Below are 24,725 nucleotides of genomic sequence, written 5' to 3'. Positions count from 1 at the left end.
CAAAGTTGTATTGTGATCATTTGATAACAGTGCGATTACTTTGCTAAAACTGAATATTTTTAATTTCCATAGTTAGTGTTTTTCTTTCTGGTCCCATAAATAAATTTAATACTAATTTTATTTCGCACTTTATTGTATTCTACCAATTGGATCTATTGGTGTTGTGCAATTTGGTTAGAACTCTGATTTAGAAAAAACATCCATCATTTATGCAAATAAATATTTTATTTTTATAAAATCATTATTTCACTATACAACCTTCGATCGTATAGTAATAAAAACAATATTCGCAATTCTTATTTTAAAATACTCACAAAAAAACAACTTATTCCATATTCGAAAAGTGCTAAAAACTGAACATCTGAAAAGATTTCTACAACCCAACCACGTCCCCAATATGTAATAGCACCTTTTAAACAGGAGTGAGTCCAGTTTCTAATAGTTTCTCACAAATCCAAGTATATCTATAGAGTCAAAATCGCATTGCTAAAAATTTGGCTGATTATCACATATTTAATTTTTAATAACTTAAGTAAACTATGTCTGACATTAATACAGTTTTAATATTCATTAAACATTAACTTAAATTATCACTAGAAAAGCAGAAAATGCGCTAGTGTTAGAAGTGAGATTTCGAGAAAGACAACCACACCAAAAGGTTCCGTTTCTTGTTTAGAAACGTTTACACTCTTATTGTTTGAAATAAAAAATATTAAAATATTTTGCAGCCAGCTTATATTTTCTCATAAAGCTTTATTTACTAAAATAAGTATCAAATTATTTCAATAATCTTAATTGAGATTTAGAACCTATTATCTATTCTCGAGCATTGTTTTATCTTGTTTAGAGCGTATTCCAATATAGGAGATATACCTAACAATGATTCCAGTTCATCCTTTTCACTCTAAGCAGATGAAGGCACAAAAATCCTCTTCCCATCCTGACTCAAACTACTGACAGTATTGTACACAAGAAAACCAGATGCACAATACTTTTAACCTCGTTATCAAGACAAAAACATTAATGTTTTCAAAATTTCACTCAGATTTGCATCAAATGAAGTCAGATACGAAGTTGATTATATTTTCATCCATTTATCCGAGAAAAACAATGGACGAAGTGAATGTAAAAAAAAAAAATAGTTATATTCATTACGATTCTGTTTAATCATAATAAAATCTCTTATAAGAAATACGCAATGTAAATTCAATTTTTTTTTTTTTAAAGGTGTCCCCTAACGTAACAAGAAATAAACACTTCTCCGTAAGGTCCATGTTACCATATTATCATCTATATAATCCCTTATCCAAGATCTTTAGCTAATCTGGACTTTACAAAACTACAATAATCATAGCATCATTTTTAAGAATTATTCACACCACCAGTGGTGGCCTACAGCAATCTCAAGTACCTTTAACATTATTTCAATACACCATTTAAAATTATTCACAAGTTCCATGGCAAAACTCGATCAGTTTCTTAGCTCGTTTAGAAGTAACGAACCACTTATTTTCAGTTCCAAAGTCCAATTTAAACACTGAAATCAACAAAATTTACAATTCTTAGTATATTGAAATTCTTGCACGTCTCTGGAGGAAGATCCATCTGGAAATAAATTAAAAACATCCAATAAAAAGAAGATGAAATAACACAATAGAACGATCAAAATTCTTGATTCAGTTGGAGTGTGTAGGGGCTGGATTGTCCGTTTTAGCGCAAAGCTACACAGTGGGCTATTTGTACTATGCCCGTCTCGAGAATCGAACATAAACTTTAGCATTATAAGTCCTGAGGCTTACTGCTGAGTGATCGGAGATCTTTTTTTGGTGACGGTGGGACAAGTATGTTCGTAGAATAATGTTGAAAGTTATTATAAAAAGTATTGATTAAAAATATATTGAATGGATTTCGTGAAAATGCATTTTATAAAATGTGGCAAGACTTTAAAGAACTCGACCAAAGTAATTATATAATATCGTATTTTAACGAATATAGTACTTTTTGACTCATCGAAACCTCCATGTATTGTAAAAAAAGTTTCATAAAACAAGATGCACTAAGCAGTTCCGATGTGTCATTTCGTGTGAAGACATGATTTCTCTATTGTACTTGTAATAAACTACCTAATTAAAGCCTTACATATTGAAAACTGTTCACATTATCAGCAAATCCGTATAACTTTGGGGGGGACTATTAAATTGAAAAAAAAAATCTCTCAAGGCGCGCGCATTTCTGCAAGTGTGTATTTATTTCACAGGTTGTTTATATTGATTTCGGTAACTTCGAAAATTTCCGACACAATTGGTAAAGAATCACAATGTAAACTATAAGATTATCAGTTGAAAATTAACATGAAAATCATTTCAGGTTTAGAAAAACATTTGATTGATAAAAATGATTTAACATTACGCACATGCGTATGAAAGTTGAGTTTTTAACATCAATCTAACTATAATTTTCTCTAACAGTTTATTTTTTTAAACCAAGAAACTTTAAAATTGTACGTGTCAATAGACAACATGAAAATTAAAGTAAAACAAAATAATATAAAAGGTCATAAATTGCACTGAAAATTTTTTCACACATTTTAAAAACTAAAAACATTCTTCCACTTCAAGTCATAATAAAAAAAACTTTATAAGTTCGTACCTTCTAATAACAGATTAATTCCAATTTCCATATAATATCAATAGTGGGGAACCAGTGATGTCCTGGAAATGTTATACACCATATCGTAGGAGGAGACATCATTAGGCCTTTCAAACACGCGTCTTTCCCCTCGACTTTCTGTTCCTGTGCAATTTTAGTGTAATATAAGAGCTGACTGTTGATAACGTAATTTTGCAGCATTTGTTACGACTTGCTATGATAAGAAATATAGCATTAATAATACGTGTGTTTATACATAAATAAGTACCAACAGTGATTTCTTCAAGCTTCCTTATCTGGCGAAATAGTTTGTTTTTATTTTTTCTTTATTAATCCACCCTCATAGAGGGTGTAACCATTACCGTAACTAATGGTAGTGCTATGACAACAGGTTATTATGCTTTAATCGAAACTGTTGTCACGATGCATTCATTTAATTAATACTTGTTACTATGGTAGCAGTACATATCCTATAACTACACACGACCGGCGTCACTAGGTTATAACACAACAATTGTTCCCACCAATTGTACTGTTATGTCTTGAACTCTTGTTACACTGTTACCTCCTAAAACAAACGTATCTTGATTCTCAAAATCTGTTTTTTTCCTAATTAAGAATATATAATTTTTATTTATTACTATTTTTTGCCACTAATATCAAGAATACATCTTTAGCTTTTAAATCAAATCTTATACTAATCAAAATTAGGAAAACAAGTTAAAACTGTTAATGTGTCATACTTATATTTCGGTAAAGCATTTCGGCACTGCTTCTAGAGTTGTCTACTATCTTGCTTCTATTTTTTCGTTGCCATATACATGCCCAGACACAAAGAATTAGTTGAACCAATAAGAAGAGAGAACAGGCAATGAACAAACCCATGATATTGACACAATTTGACTCCTTTTTCATGAACTGAGAATCTGGAAAAATATATAAAAAGTACTTGTTGGATGTACAAATTAAAAAGCACATTTCAAAAGAGTAGAAGTTAACCCTAAAATTCTTTTTATTGCCCCAATATATCTTCCAGCTTAATATTAAAACAAGATACATTTTACTAGTGGAAGAAATTTTGATTTTAGGACAGAAGTCTTCAAAATACCTTACCTGATAGAATATACGAGAACATATTTATATCGAATTAAAAGCTAGTAACGTAGCAGTTTCTTTTAATTATTTTATCATTTCATGAAATCTTTCAAGTAAAGAGTATCAATGGGTTCAATGAAACACATTATACACTTGTATGTCTTTCACGTGAAGTATTTTCACTGTAATAACATTAAAATAAACATTCTAACTGATGTTGGCATGTTAGTTATTGTTTCTACGTGTAAATGATAAACAAATCTAGATGGTGGTGATGCAGTTTAGGTACTCATTCTGTCCTGTATGTAGTTCTGAAAAGTAACTGATGCTGAAGATGCGATAACTATTACTAACCTAGAATGTAATTGTTATAAACAAGATTTTCCTAATCTTATTTAGACATACCTTCAAACTAACAGTTAGTGTCATGCAAGTTATCCTTCTTCTCCAAATTACTGTTAGATAAACCTTCTAACAAATACTGAATGCATTACTCAGGCATATCACTGTTGTTTAACAATAACCACCTAACTCTTTAGACATAACTTGGATAATTCTTTAATCTTTTTGATAAACTTTGAAATACATGCTCGGGTTGTCAAGTAAATAACTTATTCTGTTATTTTATTTTCTGAGAATAATTCTAACTAATGCCAAAGATGTTACTCACATGAATTATTCTTATTATCAAACAAATTTTCATTGAAGTCAGAAAGTCTTCTTTCACTTCTCTCAAAGCCAAACTTATCTGTGATGTGGATAGACTGTACAACAAACACTTCTTTTTGGTTTGTCGAGTTTCTTTCTGGTGAGAGCTTCTTAATATTCCGTCTTCGTCGTCTTCTTCCATAAGAACTATAATCTCGAACCTCTCCATCAAAGGACTTTGTTGTACATCTAACCTATTAGTACATAAATTAACTTTACATTTAAATACAACTCCACCATAAAATAATGCAACAGTAGATAAACTAAATATAACACTTCAAACACACCCCAACACAAGATGGCATATATCATACATTCTATAAGAAACATTTATGTTTAAATAAATTTTACTATAACAGGTTTATAAATATCATTATACCCTGATATTTTATTAAATTATAAAGACAAGGTGAAATTTATTGCAAGCAAGTATTTGGCATTTATGAGGAATCGTGGGACTTTGTCAATATACACTTGAATAGCAGAGAATAGATAAATCACAGCTGTTTGCATCAGTTAGATAAACTTGTAGGTAAACTGCTTTTTTAATCTAAAAAACAAACAAATTATAAAAGTTATTTTTAGGAATTTATAAGTCATTAAAAATACATTATAATTAGCTTTTGTTTCAATCTCACCGGCGTGCATCTCGATAAACATGGAGTCACCAAAGCCTTAAATTGTACAAGTTGTGAAGTGGGGAATTTGAATGCGTCAAATGAAGCCTGGAGAATTTTGCCATTTCCATCCACTTTCTCTAAAGCTTCCATGATGGAGATGTCTGTTGGACAACTAAAAAGAATATAATAGAAAAATAATGAACACTGACTAGAAAGCACATAAATTAAAAGCCTTCCTTTCTTTAATTATAAATAAAGCTATTAATAAATATATTTCAGAAGTAAAGAATTTAACAAGGGCTTAATTAAGACAACCATAGTTACAGTAAGAATGCAAATTAATCAATCACCATGATAATGGATAGAGAATCACTTAAAACAGGTCCTAAATTCAACAAAGACAATTCATCCACTTAATCATCAAAAACAAATCATAGAATTAAAACTTCTAACTTCCATACACATTGCAGATCAAATCAATCACCAGGGAACAACAATGCAATTTTGGCCATCAGTGAAACACCACATTACATCAAGGGAAACACAACATACCCAGTCTAACAACTAAGACTATTAATAAATTTTCAAACTGAAATAACCAATGGCATTTTATTATCACAAGCTGTTTTTAAGAATTTCTTATATTCTGACTGATGATGAAACATTTGTCATAATGATACAAAAGTAGCAGCTAGTAATTGTTTTTTAATTCTCTTGCTTACATGCTGCAAGATATTTTGCTCATTAAAGTTTTCAGGTCCACAATACTCTAAAGATGTTACATTTAACTTCAGTAACCAATGGAAATACAGTTACCTTACAGTAAAAAACCTGTTTCAGTGAAATAATTTCCAAAAAAACAACAAAAAATGCATCCACATAAAGAGTATTAAGTGTAGTTACCATAACAGGATAAGTTTGATTCATGTAGACTAAATTTATAACTTGCATCTACATACACACAACAATGTATTCAGTAATTTATTATTTTAAAGAAACAATACTAGTAAAACAGATTTTAATTAGAGGTTCAGTTACTAATAGTGACAAAAGCAAAGAGGACACAACAACAAGATAATTTGACAGCAAATGCTTTGTGATAAATTCAGATAACCTACCCAAGGCTATCTATAAGAAGAATTTCACCGATGTCAACGCCATCCATTGCTACCAACTCTCGAACAAATATTTCATATGGACCTGAAACATTTATTAAAAACATTATGGTAGTATTTTAATAAAACTGCTTCTTTTAAAATCCACAGCTGGGTGTAAACAAGCATGTACAGAGTGAAATGACACAAGCTGTTTCAGTTAAACATACATAAGGGTAGAATAAAAGGGCTGTCTGGGTTGAATATCATCACAAAGAACAGAATTGGGTAGGTTACCAAGGTGAAAGTGGGTAACTGGGGTAAGGTGTTTGTATATTAGAATGAATTAGAATAATGTGACATTTTAGGGGCATGCTGGTGTTTGTATAAAAATCGTAAATCATTTGTTCAGTGAATTTCGTGCTCAGCTACTTGAAGGCTATTTGTGCTAGCCATATTTAACTGTGAAGCAATAGAACAGAGGGAATGCAGCTATCTAACACCAACAACCACTAACTGTTGGACTATTCTTTATTGATGAATAATGAGTGTCACATTATAGCACTCCAAAAGCTGAAGTAGCTAGCATGTATAGTTACAGATTTCAGTCATGACTCTCAGACACAAGTTGAGTGCCACAACCATAAGTCTCAAATAGAGATTTTCGAGTTGGGCATATCGAATAAATGATAGAATTGAGCCCATTATGCGAGAAGTGGACGTAATAAGAAGTAGAATATGGTAGGATCTAATTAGAATTCAGATTGTTTACTCATACCAGTTGATTTCACACAATGATCTCTATATAGGTTACAGTACAAATAAATTGTAACTATAATAGTCTGAAACAAAAGCCAAAATAATGTCTCTTCAAACATGATGGGCCCAAGATAATTGTTATGAACAAATAATACCTAAAGCAGTGTTCCACTATACCTATTTAGTTTTAAATAGGAAGAGTGACCACATGAGAAGACCATAAAAACAAGCTGATCTAAATATTCACACAACATACAAAAATGAAACTCACTGTTCAATATAAGACATTTGTAAGATACATAACATTAAAAAAGAGAGGGAAGGATTAACATTCAACTGATTTTTATAGTTTACAATCATGCCCTTACAGCCCTATTTGGGTGTGTACATAACCTGTCTGGAAAGAGGTTAGATTTTCACAAAGAAGGTAAAATTAGATTTATTGTTAGTAGTAAGCATGTTCACATAAATGGTTTGAGTAGTTTACTCAAGGTTTGGAGAGTATGTAAAGATAGAGTGGGTTAATGGAAAAACAAAAAATATGACTGTAGTAACAGTATTTGTGGCAAAACTTCAAATATATGAAATGGTTGTCCTTCAAAGTCATCCCAGTTTTCATTTGAACATGCATAACATTTACTCCTCTTCTGATTAATAACAGGACAAACAAACAACCACAGTATCTTAATAAACACCTATATCCATTCATACAACTCTCTTTTGTTCATGATAGTTAACCCTAGATTTTGTACTACCTTGGTCTGCTAATAAACTCCAAAAATTATCAAATACAAATAGAACATATCTGTGTTAATTGAATTCAAATATACCCTAATATTGACAGAGTGCAATTGTACTTGGATTCATAAAACTTAAAACTATTTGTACTACTTATCACATAACAACACATCCATGTTACTAAAAAACACGAAAATACACCTTTACTATTAGTAAAGGAGTCCAATACATACTCTCCAAATATCCAATAATGTATTTATACAGGTATCATGGAGTTCACTTATGAGAACACACACACACAAAAGTTAAAAATTTATAAAAATACGAAATGCTATAAAAATTCTACTACATTCCAATTTTCTTAATAGTCTACATGTAGAATATCAATCATTCTTGTCTTTCCATTGACTAAATCTTTATATTTGTCTAGTTTTAATATTTTTGTGGTTATACTTGGCTTTAAACACTCAGTGGAACATTATGTTCATACGAATATGTTTATCATGGCAAAGCCACCTCAAGCTATCTACTGTGTTCACCAAAAAGGAATCGAACCCCTAATTTTAGTGTTGTAAATCCAAAGACTGTTACATTGGATCCTCTGGTGGGGACAGTTGTAAGACATGCTTCATTAATTCAATTTTTGGCACATGTGCATTTTACCAAAAATTATTTCTTAATGCATTACTTTGTCCAATTTCTTTCTTTAATTTCTCTAGCCTTAGCTTATTAATTACTATATATAAATGTATCAGGTCATCCCTTAAGTATGTCAAATTTTAGGTTCAGAAAAAGAGAAAGGATTTAAAAGCTTTTAAATGTTATTTAATCAATAACTTATGTTCCATTATTATTAATTACTCCCTGCCAACGATTCACAAGCTTCTGAATGCCACTTCTATAAAAGTTTTGGAGTTTGAAGGAAAAGAATGTGGAGAAGGTAGTTTCGACATCTTCATGTGCTCCAAACTCTTTTTCATCAAAATAGTTCTACAAACGTTGAAAGAGATGATAATCAGATGGGGCAGGGTCTGGAGAATAAGGAGGATATGGAAGTTTTTCCCAGTCTAGCTCTTCAATCTTTGCAGATGTGATCCTTGCTGTATGGGGCTGTGCATTATCCTGATGTAACACAACACCTTTACAACTGATGAAAGCAACATTCAGTTGCTCTAACTGTTGACAGTAGAAGTCTGATGTAATCGTTACATTGAGTGGCAGCAAATCAATGTGGATCATACCAACAATATTCCACCAAATGCTTATCAAGACGTTCTTAGGGTGGAGGTCTACTTTGGGCTGTGCTTTAGCCATTTTACATGCACTGACCCACTGTCTGCAATGCTTAACATTTTTATAAAATATCCATTTTTCATCTCCAGTCACTAACCTGTCCAAAAATGGTGTTACATTCACGAGAGTGCAGAGAAGTGCAAATGTTCACTCTTGCTCTAATGTTGGCTTCTGTCAAATCATGGGGGACTCATTTTCCAAGTTTTGACACCTTTGCAAGCTGTTGCAGATGACAGTGAACTGTTGAGTAGGTTGAATTAAGCTTCTGTGCTAGTTCAACTGTTATAGCACAATCTTCATCAAGTGCAGCCAGCAGCAAGTCATCATTAAACTCAACAGGACGACCTGAATGTCGTGCATCACTTAAGCTGTAGTCATCTGATCCGAACTTCTGAAACCACCTTCAACATTTTCTTCATTGAGACACTCAGCACCATGAACACCTTGAATGTTTCATGTAGCTTCTGCTGCACTATTGCCTTTTATAAACTCATAAAGCATTATATGCCTTATGTGCTCCTCAGATACATCCATCTTCATAAAAGTTTATTTGATTAATGATCTGAAAAAGTGAAGTTTGTTTAGTTTTTATTTGTCTGAACATTTTTATACATGTCCTATCACATATTTTAGTCATTAAAGCCTTCTACAAAGACAAAATGATGATGCACTTTCTATATTCAATTTTCAGACATTTCTTATGGGATAACTTGATACATATATCTATATCAAAACATTGATAACTTAACATATTTACTCATAATCTTACAGAAATAGGAAGTTTAATAAACATGAAAAGTTGTTACCCTGTGTTGCTTTTTTTTCGTTTTTGGTTGTTGGAGATTCTATTAACTTACTGTTTTTATCCATAATTTCAAACCGTAGAGCAAGAGGGTCTCCTACTTGAGCAGAGAGGAGATCATTTCCAGATTGATCAGTGACTCTCATTGTGATATTAGGAGAGTTAACAATGGCAGATTGACTCCCACTGGTATCTACCTCACTGAATAAAGTAAAAAAAAAAAAAAGATATGTCATACCACCAAGATATCACTTGCTTCTATTTTAAATGCGAAAAAATTTAGTTGTGTTGCTTCTTGAAAATTATACATTTTACTTACAACTCTATTAACTTCTGTTAAATACTAATTAGCAAGTACGGACAGTTTTTACTCCAATTAGAAACTAATGACCAAGTGTTTGAAAATAGAGATTTCCTTCCTGGATATTAATGGTAGCCTGATCTGTATTTATCTTAAAAATTCCTTTTTTAAATATTTTAAAAGCTCTTGCTTTCAATTTAAAAATTGATTTATTTTAATACTTTTGAGAAAGTGGCTTTATTTATTTACTTAGAAATGTAGATTTTCTATTTACACTGAACATGAAATGGAGACAGTTGTTTTACTGTTTTAGCCTTTAAAAGAAAATATAAACAGCCAAAAACTAATAAGAGATTGTACTTATCTACAAGAATAAATAAAGTATAGATAGTATTTAACAAATAGTAAGATAAGAAAATGTATAATCAACTTTACAGTTTCCACTTTTAAGCTGTATATGTTTATGAACAAGTTGCTATGATTCTGTGAAACAAATACAACAGATAATGAATGATTTATTTACTAAAACAGAATTGAATACTATACTTTTCTCACAAAATACTGACATAACTTACCCTTTTACTTCAAGCTGTATACCATTTGCTATACTTCTGTTGGACAAGTCATACTGACAGTGGACAGACAACCCTAAGTCCTGATTTGTAACAATCATATCATGATGTTGGATTACAATATCATTGAAAAATTGACCAAAGCCCTAAAAACAAATTAAACAATTGATTTTTTTTATTTGAATTGACACCATGACATTGTGACTTCTCTTGTTTGACAGGTCACATGAAATAATTTAAACCAAACAAAGAATCTGGACTTATATAAACTCCTTAAGCTTTTGAATATAATTTTAACTTTTTGTTAATGGAAACTAAGTAATAACACTTAATATTATTTATATTATCTTTCTGGAAGCTTTCTTAGTGTGTGATGTTTTATATATTTTTCATGGTAAACCAGTTAGCTTCTTAAGACTAATTGAATGTACATACAGGTTTTTGTATCTTTGGATCATTTTGTTGCGAGAAAGATACACATTTCATTACCAGAACAACTTTAAAAATTTTCCAGTCATGAAAGGAGGAATTTCCCTTCATGACCTGATTTGTGTAGCAACTTTTACTAATAAAATTAGGGAAAGCATGACCACTTGAAGGATTTGCCTTGTTTAAAATTCTACTAAATGGCACCAATCACTAGGTCTTGGAATAATGCTATCCAACCAAATAGTTGGATTTGACCCCTTCAATTTTATAACATACTTGGCACTATAGCATCAATTGGACTTTTTTTTGGCAATAAAAGATAAATCCTCAGATCCACGGGCTAGGCATGCTAACAACAAGGTCATGTCCAGATCCCCATGAAAGAAATTTTTGTTAACTTTAGGTATATATATATATAGTAATGTATATGCATCCTCATGTTCCAAATCATGAGGCATCAGAAATGAAACATCAAGTGTAATACATCATGTTTTAAAACTATATTATGAATTAAGTAGGAGACAAATCAAATGGTTGTTTTAGTAGAAATACTACACCCAGAAGATGTTACACAAAGTTATAAAGCAGTTTAGTCTCCTGACAGGAAAGGATGAAATGCTGTTAGTAATTAGTGGAACTCAGTATTGGTTATTTGTGCGATTCCTAGTAGAATACTTCTACTTTTTGGAGGCTTGTAACAAATTACTTAATTTTTTGTATGTCTTGCTAATTAACATAAACACTACACGAAGGAAGAAGTGCAAGAATTAGAAAATTTAAACTTCATACACTTTGTGACAGTCCTAACAAAGTGCTTGTACTTTTAGAAAAATTTTACCTCTGGTACATAAGTGAATATCACTATCAATAGGAGGCAGAAATGTTAGATTTGTAACAGAAAGAAGGAAGAACATGGCTGCTTAAGATTCTTGTGATGTAAGCTATGAAAAGATCTTTTTTTATGGAATAAAATACATTGATCAATTCATTGTTTACAAACACAAAACATATGTTTTGTTGCAATTTAAAGCGATTTTGTTTTGAATTTCGGGCAAAGTTACACGAGGGCTATTTGCGCTAGCCGTCCTCGATTTAGATGGAAGGCAGTTACTCGTCACTACCCACTACAAACTCTTGGGCTACTCTTTTACCAACGAATAGCGGAATTGACCGTACATAACACCCACACAGTTGAAAGAGCGAGCGTGTTTGGTATGACGAGGGATTGGAAGCCGCGACCCTCGGAATACGAGTCGAGTGCTTTAACCACCTCGCCATGGCGGCCCGTTTAAGAAGCTAAAAATTGAAATTCATGATTATACGGAATTCTAGAATTGCGTTTTCCACACAAAATCTAATCTTTGTACAGAACCTAAAACTAGTTTAGACTGTGGTGCATTCTGATGTCAAAAAGTCCAGAAGTCTAACTGTTGCCAGTTATTTCCAATATAAAAATTAACTAACTTTCTACGTGCGAAGTACTAAAAACAAGTTATTTAGTTTTTTGTTTGTCTTACTGATTTAACATGAACACCACACGAAGGGGGAACTCCACGAATTATAAAACTTCAAACTTAATACACTTTGAGACAGTCCTGGAACACTAAAACCAAAAAAAATATTGTACAAACGTACCTGCTGTTGAACGTCGCAATCAAGATCATGGTAGGACATTTTGATCTCAAAGTCCAGTCTGTTTACAACGTCTTGAACACAAGAATTGGGCCTTTTCTTAGCATATACCTTCCCGTTAAACAGTTTACTGGATGTTACTTTGGCAACCATTTCTTTAGCTTCACAAAGAATTGTCACTGGAAGGAAATTATATAATGTATAATTATTACTAAATGCTCTTTCATTATTTAGTTATCTATGCTGCTGTTACGTAATTGCACACCGCTATTCCATCATTAAAATATAAAGACGACTTGAATTTCTCAAAAATCAAGTCTTACTTCGCTAAAAAACTATTTAAAATGCTAATTGTTAAATTTCTTTAAATGTCAAATTATTGGTTTAATTCGATCAGCTTTGAGGCCTTCCTAGAAATACTTGGTTTGTTTTGAATTTCGCGCAAAGCTACACGAGGGCTATCTGCAGTAGTCGTCCCTAATTTAGTAATGTAAGACTAGAGGGAAGGCAGCTAGTCATCACCACCCACCGCCAACTCTTGGGCTACTCTTTTACCAACAAATAATGGGATTGACCATCATATAACGTCCCCACGGTTGAGAGGGCGAGCATGTTTGGTGTCACGAGGATTCGAAACCTGGGACCCTCAGATTACGAGTCGAACGCCTTGCACACAATCCTTATTTACCCTTTTCAAAAGAACTAGATTTATCACATCTCTTTAATTGTAATTTATTTTAATTTAATACAATATATTTTTCAAGTATGATGAAATATTACTATTTGTTTACTATGCATATAAAATCTTAACCAGTTTTGATGCTAGAAAACTCGGTAAAAAACTGTGTACATTACTGTTTGGGACCTATAATAAAGGATTTTTTTTTTACCAAATCCCAGTTAAGTTGGTTAACACGCACTTGAATAGTTCACAAAACTCCAAATTGTGTTTTCCTCAAAATATCTACATCTCTGTTTGGGGCCTACAAAGAGTATCTTTATACTAAACTGTGTAAATTAATCAAAACAAAGATAAGTAATTGACCAAAACTTCTACCATTATGGGCTTATTTAACTTTTAATGCCCCTTAAAAAGGCCAAAAATGGGCATATCACACATTTTGTATGCTTACGTACCAAAACCTATGCACATTGGCCGAAATATAGGGGTATTCGTCAATAACTAAAATATGCTTTTTGCAGAATCTTGTCCTCATCTTCTGTAATTACTCAAAATAGGCGCATTTCAATGTGTGGGACCTGTAGAAAAGTATCTTTGTATGAAAATCCAATTTAAATTGGTCAAAATACTGCCGAGTAATTGACAAGAAATCCCAAAATTACGCTTTTTTTGCGAGTTTTGTCACTCCTAAGTAATGATAAAAGACTCAAAACGAGCAAGTCCCAGTGTTTTAATTTTTATTTGAGTCAATTTTCATATTGGTTATTACTTTAAAATGTGATCGCATATGAGCTCAAAATATATATTTTGGGGTTGTTTCACATTTTGACACTATGAAAATCATTAAAAAGGTCTAAATAAAAAAAGAAACAAGGTGATGTGAACATTGGATCAAGGTGTAATCCTACCATATTAAGTCAGTCTTGCCAAAAAATGATAAAAATAACAGTCGATTAAGTGTTCCAAAGACAAAAAAACACAAAAATAGTATGTCTACCAGCTAATAAATGACCAGTTTTTTCTTTCAATCATAATCAATAAAAAGTTTTAAAAGCATTATACTTGAAGAAACAGTTAACAACATAAAGCGTTTTTTTTTTCAAACAAGTAAACAAACACTTTCATTCATGAAAATCAAAGACTAAATCTTATTTTTAAAGAACAACTAAACTACAGATACATTGTTTTATAATGTACATTTGAATAAATTTGATTTTTAGAAAGTATCGAGCACTACTGTTGCGGTAATTTTGAAGTATTACCGTTATAACAAGCAGATAACTCGTAGGTCGTCACTCCAGCCGCCTCAAGGTACGGATCTTTAATATGTACAAGTGAAGCCGAATCGTGGTGGCTTAACCGACAGACCCGGCTTGCTGGATCACTCATATCAAAAGAATGGCACCGGTAGGGAACACTTATACACATCTTTCGGCATTCATCAAGTGATGTGATATTTTCAAAGACTGCATCCACTGTTTTCACAATTCTTCCATTTACTTTTTGAAATTCACATAGCTTAACGCCCTCTATAGAGTAATAAATAAATAAATCTCATGTTTTTTCTTCTTTTAATGGTTTATTGTAAATATTATATTAAAAATCAGTCGTCAATAACCATATAAAATATACGCTCATAATAAATATGGCATTTTAAGTCCAGTATATTAATATTTATGAAAACTACGGTAGCCAAGTAGGTGTCTATTATTTGAGTAAAAAGTGCAGCTAGATGGGCAAGTAGATTGATAGAAAAATAAAAAAGGCATAAATCCAAGCGAGAAGTAAAGCAAAAAATAAAAAATGTTGAAACGTACAGTTTAATTGGTTATAATACGAATTTTGTCATGTCATGCGATATGATTTTACAACTAGAATAAAGAAAATCCAAATAACAATCTACTTAAAAGATGAAGTCTTGAACTTTCATCAAAATGAAAAAATTTCTAAAGCTCTACATCAGCGCGAAATTCTGTCTTACCGTCAACACAGTTGTTTTCCAAGTACTCAATTCTGTCATTAGATGGCGCAAAATACCTGCTTCCACTAGGAATGGAATGTCTGTCCATATCACTAATGGCACATTCACCAGTCGAGAGATCAAAGTTAGCGGAACGACACTGAAAATTTCGCTCTTGGAAACATTTCTCAATGCATGTTTCCCTCGACGTGGCTGAATATCTCTTCCGGGTCAAATCTCGGAGTATGTGACCTTCGACCCGTTCAAACATCCAGTCTCTATTACAGGGTTTAGTACCTAGAAGTTACAACACTTTACTAAATCGATCATTGGTGGACGATTAGAAATATGGACCGTCAGTTGAAACAGGAAATACCAATTTCTGATTAAAAAAAAGTGCAAGTGTTTTAATATATATTACTAAAAAGAAACTTATTTTTCGAATTACACTAAACCAACTGCTACAAGTAAATTCTGAATTATGACAATTTAAGAAAATAACCGTGTATCTTGAAATAGCAAATGTACTTTTAAACTGAAAATAATTTACGAAATCTTACTGCCAACGAAATTTCTTTTTTTGAATTATAAAGCTATTGTAGTTGATATAAAAGTTTCTTAAAACGTGTTTTAACAGCACAAACTGCAGTGCGTTAAGAAAACAAAAGGTGAAATTTACGATGTAATTTGTTTTTATTCCCGTTATTCAGATTAATGGTGTTTGAATAATTATTTTTTCAACCGTCATTTCACAATAATTTTTTGGTTTTTGGAAAATTTCATGCATAGGTATCCGAGATTTAAAATTTTGGTGCTATGTAAGAAACAGGATGGAAGAACAATCATGTGTGTTTAAAATATTAACCGTTTAGAATTGATAATAATACATACAATAAAGTATCTCGGAGGCTCTAAAATCACTTTGAATAAACGTTTACGTCCGCTATACCTAGCTTCTATGACACCTCAAACGCCTTTTGCACAAGAACAATGCGTCGTAAACGTGTATCAGGCGTGATAAAATCAGTGTTAAACAATATATTATTCTGACTGTTATGTGAAGTAGAAACAGTATATTTAGTCGTCATTAAAACAATTACCAAAGAATTTAAATCCCATCATCTTATATCCTTTGAATAATAACTCAAAGGTAATTATTTGGTTACATCATTAGAATAGTTATTAACGATGGTAGAGGCGTAATTCGGTTACAGCAACCGCAAAGGAAACGTAGCGCCCCCTTTTGGCGACGTACATAGTAATAACTTAATTTCTATAGTACATCTATATCACAATATAAGCCTTGTTGCCAAGGGCACACGAATTCAATAGATATAATTAAAAGTAAATTTTAATTCAAATTGTTCTTATTATGATGTTTAGAGTCAGAAACATGATACAAAAAGATTTTTATATCTTCAACATTTTAAAAATTATGTGTATAGGTTCAACATATAACCTAACTACAGATTATTTTACCCTACTCTAATATTAGAACAGAAATATTGCAGTTAAGTGACTATGTCATGAGTTATTTTATATTTAAAGGTTACAGTCTTTCAATACTTTAAATGTTACACTCAAAATAAAGGATATTATTTAGTGTTTACATACCTAATAAGCACACTTTATGTGCATACATGGTAAAGACAGGAAAATGAGATGTTTTCAGTGCTCCCGGCCGCTGGGTGGCGCTGGACGAAAAGAGTACACAGAGACCTGTTTCGAAATTAATAGACTGGCAGGTGGCGTTGTTTTGACAGAGTCGTAAACATTCTGTTAACATGAGAGTCCCAGGAGCTACATCCAGCGTGTCTTCGGATGCCGAGTACACAAAACCCGTTATCAATTCGAAGGTAATGTAACCATTTGTGCAACCTTCCAGAATAAGATTCACAAGCACATTATATATTAAAATGAAACACGTTAACAGAAACTTAAAGTTTATACCCTTAGATACAGACATCATACTCGGCTGTTAAGTAAAAAATAATGTACTTTGGAGGGTCGCCGAGTTATTCCGAATCCTGGGGTAATCAGGTACCTCTGGAACCCCATAATGTCTGTAACTATAAATTTAAATTTCTGAGCCTTTATCATGGTAAAAGCTTAAAATCACTCTGAAAAGTCAATTTGGCGAGCTTTTGTAAGAGTCCTCTGACGATCCCGGAACCGAAAGTAGTTCCCCCTATTACTCTCCTTATCAGTGGTCCTGGTACCTTGTACTTCAGAGTAGCTATTCTTGTAATGAGGAACAGTTTGTTTCGAAATTTAATAAACAAACATTCTTAAGCAATACTAAAAACACGTTTATAATACTTATTAAAACCACTATTGTCGTTAAAGTTATAATAAACACTTGCGCCCTTCTTATCGATTTGAATACGTAATATTTCATTCTTATTCATTGATGGACACCCGTCAGCCTCAGAAATATTCAAAATGAAATTGTTACTGCATTGATTTCAATTACTAACGACTTAAACAATCTTGTGATATGTGTACAAGATACGATAAACTATAAAATATCAACTGAGGTAAGTGGACGCATACACAGACTGGAGTAAAAGAAGTCAATTTATCTATTATCAGGCCTTTCAATATTTTGAAAATAGTGTTGTCAAGACAATATACTGATGTTTTTTTATTTTGTGACGTACTTTGTTTTACTAAAGGGTACGAAATTTTATAAATCCATTTATTCGCATTTGATCCAAGAAATCTCACGTTATTGTTATTTTTATTGGATATATTATAATCCATCACAAGTAATTGCCCATTCTTTTGTTGGGGCTGCTCTAAAACAACTTCTATAATACATTTGCCTATTATTTTGTTGGTCTGCGATTATTTTTATTCACCCTTAGTCACTGCTCATTTTAAGCTCTCTTGTGGTCCTATTGTCACGTAGTGATGAGTCTTTAAGCAGTCAACTTTATAGTTTTGAAAACTGAAGCTGTGATTTATCTAAACACATGGCTTCCGATATCTTCACAATTACTTTCTGAATATATATTCTTTCTTTCCACAAGTAAGTAGAATAATTTATATGGGGAATATTTCGATAAGTAAATTATTTTTCATTCGACCTCTGTCTGTCTGTCTGTCGTCCTTTTGAAAGTTAGTATTCGGAATGAACATTATTATTCTTTGTGTCTCACTTTAGAGCTTTACAAAATTCCAAATGCTCTTTGCAGTGAAAGGTTGTTTACTTGTTATCAAGTCACAAAACTATTCGATTTTTGACGCTAGAAGCCCCCAGACTTGGCAAGAAAACGTTGATGTTAAATACATTTATTAAAATTGAATAACGATAACACACACTGGAGTCTAAAAACTCTCAATAAATCTTAGAGAGGACGAGAAGAGGACAACAATGAGAGGACGAGAAGAGGACAACAATGAGAGGACGAGAAGAGGACAACAATGAGAGGACGAGAAGAGGACAACAATGAGAGGACGAGAAGAGGACAACAATGAGAGGAAAATAAGAAAACAACAATGAGAGGAAAAGATTTAGTTTAATACTCACGTCTTTCTTCTGGGGACGTCCGGCATGGCCAGGTGGTTAGGACGCTTGGCTTGCAATCTGAAGGTCAAAGGTTCGAATCCTCGTCCCACCAAACATGTTCGCCCTTTCAGCTGTGGGAGCGTTATTATGTCACGTTCAATCCCTCTGTTTGTTAGTAAAAGAGTAGCGCAAGAATTGGCTGTTGGTGGTGATAACTAGTTGCCTCTTTCGCTGCTGAATTAGGGCGGCTAGCGCAGGTAGCCCTCATGTAGCTTTGTGTGAAATTCAAACCAAATCGCACATTGCTTCTGGATAATACTTAAATACCTTGCGACATTATTACTTTTTCGCTTAAAAACTAACAATTTTGCCAATTCGTAAAAATATCTTAATAGCCGTAAAATCTGTAACAAGTTTGTAACCAGTTCTTAAGAATCTGGTTTTGATTTTCTTAAGCAGTCATCTTGTTTTCATTATTCTTTTTAGTTTTAATCCTCTATTTTAACGTGTTAAAAATATTCAAGCTTCTTGTTACAGATGATTTTCAGACTATCGTGTTGAGTTTCAAAGTTATAATTTAAGTTATGTAAAACTGCACGTTTCGCTTGTACGACAAATAGTAACCCGATCCCGTAACTTTCTTTTTGTACCGTTCAGTATCAACTGAAATAAGAAATAAAGTACAAATACTGTATTAGTTCGCCTTTTTCAGATCCAGCATCTAAGAGGGTTTTGTTGAAAATAAATATTACTTTTCCTCATTTGAGGGATTTGATCTTATATCCTTAAAACCCTTAACAGTGTTTGGTTTCAGAAAGGTTATCCTGTCAAACAAACTGTTTTTTGATTTCGCGAAAAACTACACAAGAGCTATCTGCGCTAGCCGTTTCTAATTTAGTAGCTGGTCATCACCAACCACTGCCAACTGTTGGGCTTTTCTTTTATCAACGAACGGTGGGATTGATCGTCACATTATAACGCCCTCACGGCTGAAGGATGGGCATGTTTGATGTGAGGGGGATTCAAACCCGCGACCTTCAGATTACAAGTTGAATGCCTTAACCACCTGGCCATGCCGGGCCCAAACAAACTGTATTTAAAAAGACAAATAACACATGGCTTCGTCTCTAGAACTGCCAAAAGTAATAACATAAAATGAACGGAGAATATTTACAAAAACCGTCAATAAGTATACTGAATGGACGAAAAGCAAGATAAATTAAACAGCTGCTTTTACTTATCACTTCCATGAGATAGTTTAGTAAAGAAACAATTTTATATGCACAATTTAAATTATTACAACTGCTCTCCAAAAGTCATCACTACCTAAGTTGATACAAAAGGACTTAAGCAAATATTCTGAGTAGAAGAGAAAAACATTCGAATGAAAAGGTTTTCTTCGAGGACGTTAAAAGAAAGAAACAAAAATCTTCCAACAAGAGAGAGTTTTAGACGTCTGCTATGGTGGATTTGGTCACCGGTATGTCTGGTCCAGTCAATTTTATGTGCATTCTATAGTCACGTACAAAGCTCAATCGTTTTCCAAGTAAACGTCACAAAGTCACGAGATAGCATTAACGACAGATTCTTATAATTTAATATTACGTACTTGCGTGTTTAGCTAACAAAACTTGACACAGAACTCTTAGTTGTTATTTACCACACTGAATGTAGGCTTAAGTTTCATATAGACATATGGTTAATTCCTTGTTTGAAACAGTCTCTTTCTTAAAATTTCCACAATGGGGGAATGAAATGCATTGAGTTAATTACTTATTATCGTACACAAGTTCGGGTAGACGACAAAAACAATAGAAAACATTTAATTTTATAATCCTTAAAAATAGTTGTTGAAGGAAGAAATGGAATTTTGACACAAATTTAGAAAAACCAAATGTATATCAAATTCCAATTGAATCATAACCCTAATCTGTTAACGTTATTGGTAATGTAAAACCTCCAATTAGATATTAAAAACAGCAACGAGAGATAAAAATAGTTTGTCAACTTCAAATTCGCAACAAAGTATCAAACATGGTTTGTTTTTTTAAAATTTCGCACAAAACTACACGAGGGCTATCTGCGCTAGCCGTCCTTAATTTTGCAGTGTAAGACTAGAGGGAAGGCAGCTAGTCATCACCACCCATCGCGAACTCTTGGGCTATTCTTTTTCCAACGAATAATGGGATTGACCATAACATTATAACGCCCCCATGGCTAAAAGGACGAGCATGTTTGTTGCGACGGGGATTCGAAGATGCGACCCTCAAATTAAGATTCGAACGTCTTAACTCACCTGGCCATGCCGGGCCTAAAACGTTTATAGTGTTTCGTGTAACAGGGATTCGTACCCGCGCCCCTGAGATTACGAATCGAGCACCCTAACCACCTGGTCATGTCAGGCTCAAATATGGCTTAAACGCAGAAAGCTGACGAAATGTTGGAAACCAATAGACCTAAAAATTGTTTTAAAAACAAATTAGATATGGCGCTCTTTTTAACACATATACTCCTTCTAATTATTCACCTAAAGCTTGAAATTATGTTTGTGTAAAAATAACATTTCAAAAACATCTGAAGATAACTTCTTTATAGTAAATTTTAGGCCTGTTAGTTTTGTAATATTTCATCGGCTTTCAGTTATAAAAACAAAACCTTTTAGAATATCATGCTGCATGTCTATAAACAGCATTTCGTTGAATATTTTTTGTCCGTTTGTCCAGCCCAAATAACATGTTTAATATTAAACGAAAAGCTCATTGTGCAGGGACTAGTGGGAGAAAATGTACACCCGAATTTTATTTTTCTTTCTTTGTACTTCTAATTTGGAGTTTTCCTGGAGAGATTAAGACAAATGAAGCAACATCTGGTAAATATGTTTTATAGTGAAGTACAAAACACCGAAAAGAACGAAATTTATTTGAAGTTAACATTAAATGTTTCTCGTGTGAAGAACATTTGAATGATATTTTTTGAGCTAAACGGTCAGGGTAAACATCCGAAATCTCGGGCATAGCCATCCCTAATTCATAACTGCTGACGACAGTAATACTCACCAATTTCATGAATACTCTCATTCCAAAGTTGTGGTTGACTTATGGCTATAATGTCCCTAAAGCTAAATGTACATTTCATGTTTAACAGCATAACATTGATTCAAATTTCGATCTTTAGGTACGCTTCCAGGTACTAACTACTGGGCTAAAATAATGAAAGAATGAAGCTAATTTTGAGTTTGTAACAATACTGAAATAATCAATTAACTTTTGGAACCTAACAACGTCAGATGTAAATAGAATTTTTTTTGACAGCAAAACTAAAATCCGTTTTTTGATTGCATGTTTTGTTTTTGTTAGGCCATGTTACACATGCTGAAGATTTAAACATTTACTAACTAAAATTAGTATCGTCTAGATTTCTATCGTAACAGAAGAACGATGAATCTGGCTGCGATTTACTCATCATATAAATCTCGAACTTTGTAGCCATTAAAAGATACAAAGATGCAGCCGCTGAATTTTATACCGAGTTTGAAAGGTTGTTTTACAGAAAAGCCGCATCCCCCAAGGCCTATTTGGCCAAACTTATAATAATTTTTTAAACTGAAGACAAAATAGAATTATATAATGGTCCAACAAAAAACCCAGTTGATTATTGGTGTCTTAGCTTAAAAAAAAAGTAACACAGAAGTGAAGACCTAGAGGGAGATGAGGCAGCAGCATGGGAAGCGTTGGGGGTGGCCCTCCAGTTGTCAACGTGCTTCATAAAAAATGTATCAAAATTAGAAAAATTACTCTCAGGAAAAGCAGAAAAACGTACGAAACTTAATCCAGGGCCCTAAAGCGAACTCTGAACTCCAGCAGTAATGGATGTGCCTCTGGCGAGCGTTGCATAGTTTCGCTCAGTCAAATAAAGGTTTTTACCTCCATACAGACACGATATTAATTTGCTTCATACACTTCTGCAAGAAAAAAAAATAAACATACCCTTTGTTTCAGACATGTGAAAAAGAATCATTCTTAATCCATACAAAAAAAAAAACTAATGTGAAAGTTGTTTCAATGCGAGTATCATTTTATTATTCAACAAATGCTTCAGTAGGAGTTATTGAATAATCAAGCCTCTTAAAGACGTACAAAAATTATTCCAAGTTATTCCTCTAGAAATTTATTCTGACAACACTTAGTACTTGTATACAGAGTAATATCTTTAAAAATGAATTCATACATCAGTTTTGAATGATCATTTCTTCTGTTTCTTCACCTGGATCAGAAACTACATTAGTTGGGATTAGGGCCGAAAATGTCGCTAACGGCGAGAGTAGCCAATGGATTTTAAATTATTATAAGTACAAACGTAATAAGGGTATGTTACACTAGCTATACCTATTACTGGGCGATTTCTAGTTTTGATATTTGCAGCTCACTTTCTTTAATTAAAACTAATATTGATTAAAATAAAGAATTGAGCAATAACGTAAAAACCTGTAGATTTTAAAATGTTAATTTCTTAAAAATTCACTTTGACAGAGTACTTAGTTACTTTTAATGTGGTTCTTCAAAAAATCATGTGGTTATTTTATCATTAACATCTCATCAAAACAAACTCTTGAGATAACAACTAAAAACTAACCTAGTAAAAGTTTCATTTACTGGTTTAAGTAAAAGTGTGCAAATATAAAAGTTATATTGTGTGAAACATAGGCTTCAATATCAGTAAGTACATTGTAAAAAACAAGGTGATTTAAATAACACAACTCTGACTAGAAATATAATTATTGTAAATATGACTAGAAAAAGTATGTTATAAAATAATGCCACCTTAAGAGATCAATTTATTTTATGAAATTTTCGAAAACTTATTCATTAATCGTTTGATTGAAGTACATGCAAACAATTGACCATCGAACCTATTATATACAAGACAAACAGTGTGTCATGCGACCCGAACCTGCTGCAGGAAATGTCATTAAAAGGAGTGATAATTTAGTAACATTCCACTTTCTGTATCTCACACTGTAGTAATCCAGATTATCATATTTTCACAGGATGTGCTTCACTGGACTCTCACTTCACTTACCAGATTTCAAGGTAATTCGTCAAGAAATATCTAAGATGTAACACCTCCAATTTTGATTGACTTTCCTTCGCACCTTAAGTACGGAAATTACTTGATAGAAAAACATACTATGGATAATTTCCCAAGTTGGCACAAGGATAGATATTTACAGCCTACAATTAGGTGTCTCATCTGGTGTAACTATAAGCTACGTGTGCAAAATTATTTAACAAAAACAGCTCAAATTGAAACATTTTGTACACGCCTGCGCAAAGGACCGCGTGAGTTATCGGTCTATCATTTTTGTTATACCTTCATCTAAGATTTAAGAGGGCCATTTTTAGTTTCTTGTCAATTGGATTAAATACAGTTGAGTTAGAGCAACAAAACTATAAAGTGAAAGGATGTGCAGATACAGAAGCATTGGTCAGGCCAAGCAAACTAGATTAGCTGTTTCTAGCTAACTTTTCAAAAGAATCATACGGGTGGACTGTTATTGATTATCCATTGTAAATTTTCAGCACAAACTCATCAGATTTTATGAAGTCTAAATAAAGAGAGTTTAACGTCACGTGATATTAGCTTAAGGAATTAGCATAAACAAAAATACTTTCTAAGACTGTACCGATGCATGGGGTGATGACAAAGAACTGTTAATCTAGATTCTATGGCGTTACTATAAAGGAAATCAGTAACACTGTTTTAAAGAGTAAAAACTATCATCATACATTTTAAAGAATCTATTTAGTCTTGTAAGTTAAGGTCTGTTCTTAATAATATGATTGCAATCCTAAGGCTAATGTTGGTTAATATTCAAATGTT

At 32.6% G+C, this 24,725-nt stretch overlaps 1 protein-coding gene across 7 annotated transcripts in view; it reads right to left on the bottom strand.

The window, feature by feature from the left end:
- Window positions 1–211: 211 nt before the first annotated feature.
- LOC143223443 (uncharacterized) overlaps window positions 212–24,725 on the bottom strand; it is a 73,892-nt gene continuing 49,378 nt past the window's right edge. For all 7 annotated transcript variants that reach the window (XM_076451441.1, XM_076451442.1, XM_076451439.1 and 4 more), the window contains 12 exons: window positions 16,949–17,212; window positions 15,356–15,631; window positions 14,637–14,903; window positions 12,696–12,871; window positions 10,635–10,777; window positions 9,814–9,959; window positions 6,191–6,272; window positions 5,091–5,244; window positions 4,415–4,646; window positions 3,393–3,575; window positions 2,650–2,793; window positions 212–1,605 (listed from right to left, as the gene is read on the bottom strand). In XM_076451441.1, coding sequence (XP_076307556.1) covers window positions 2,687–2,793; window positions 3,393–3,575; window positions 4,415–4,646; window positions 5,091–5,244; window positions 6,191–6,272; window positions 9,814–9,959; window positions 10,635–10,777; window positions 12,696–12,871; window positions 14,637–14,903; window positions 15,356–15,631; window positions 16,949–17,212 — 2,030 coding nt within the window. In that variant the 3' untranslated portion in view covers window positions 212–1,605; window positions 2,650–2,686. The remainder of the gene's footprint in view (window positions 1,606–2,649; window positions 2,794–3,392; window positions 3,576–4,414; window positions 4,647–5,090; window positions 5,245–6,190; window positions 6,273–9,813; window positions 9,960–10,634; window positions 10,778–12,695; window positions 12,872–14,636; window positions 14,904–15,355; window positions 15,632–16,948; window positions 17,213–24,725) is intronic.

The sequence above is a fragment of the Tachypleus tridentatus genome, chromosome 8 (genome assembly GCF_004210375.1).
Source record: "Tachypleus tridentatus isolate NWPU-2018 chromosome 8, ASM421037v1, whole genome shotgun sequence".
Classification (NCBI taxonomy): Eukaryota; Metazoa; Arthropoda; class Merostomata; order Xiphosura; family Limulidae; genus Tachypleus; species Tachypleus tridentatus.
Note: the sequence above shows the minus strand (reverse complement) of the source record. Positions and strands in the feature narration are given on the sequence as shown.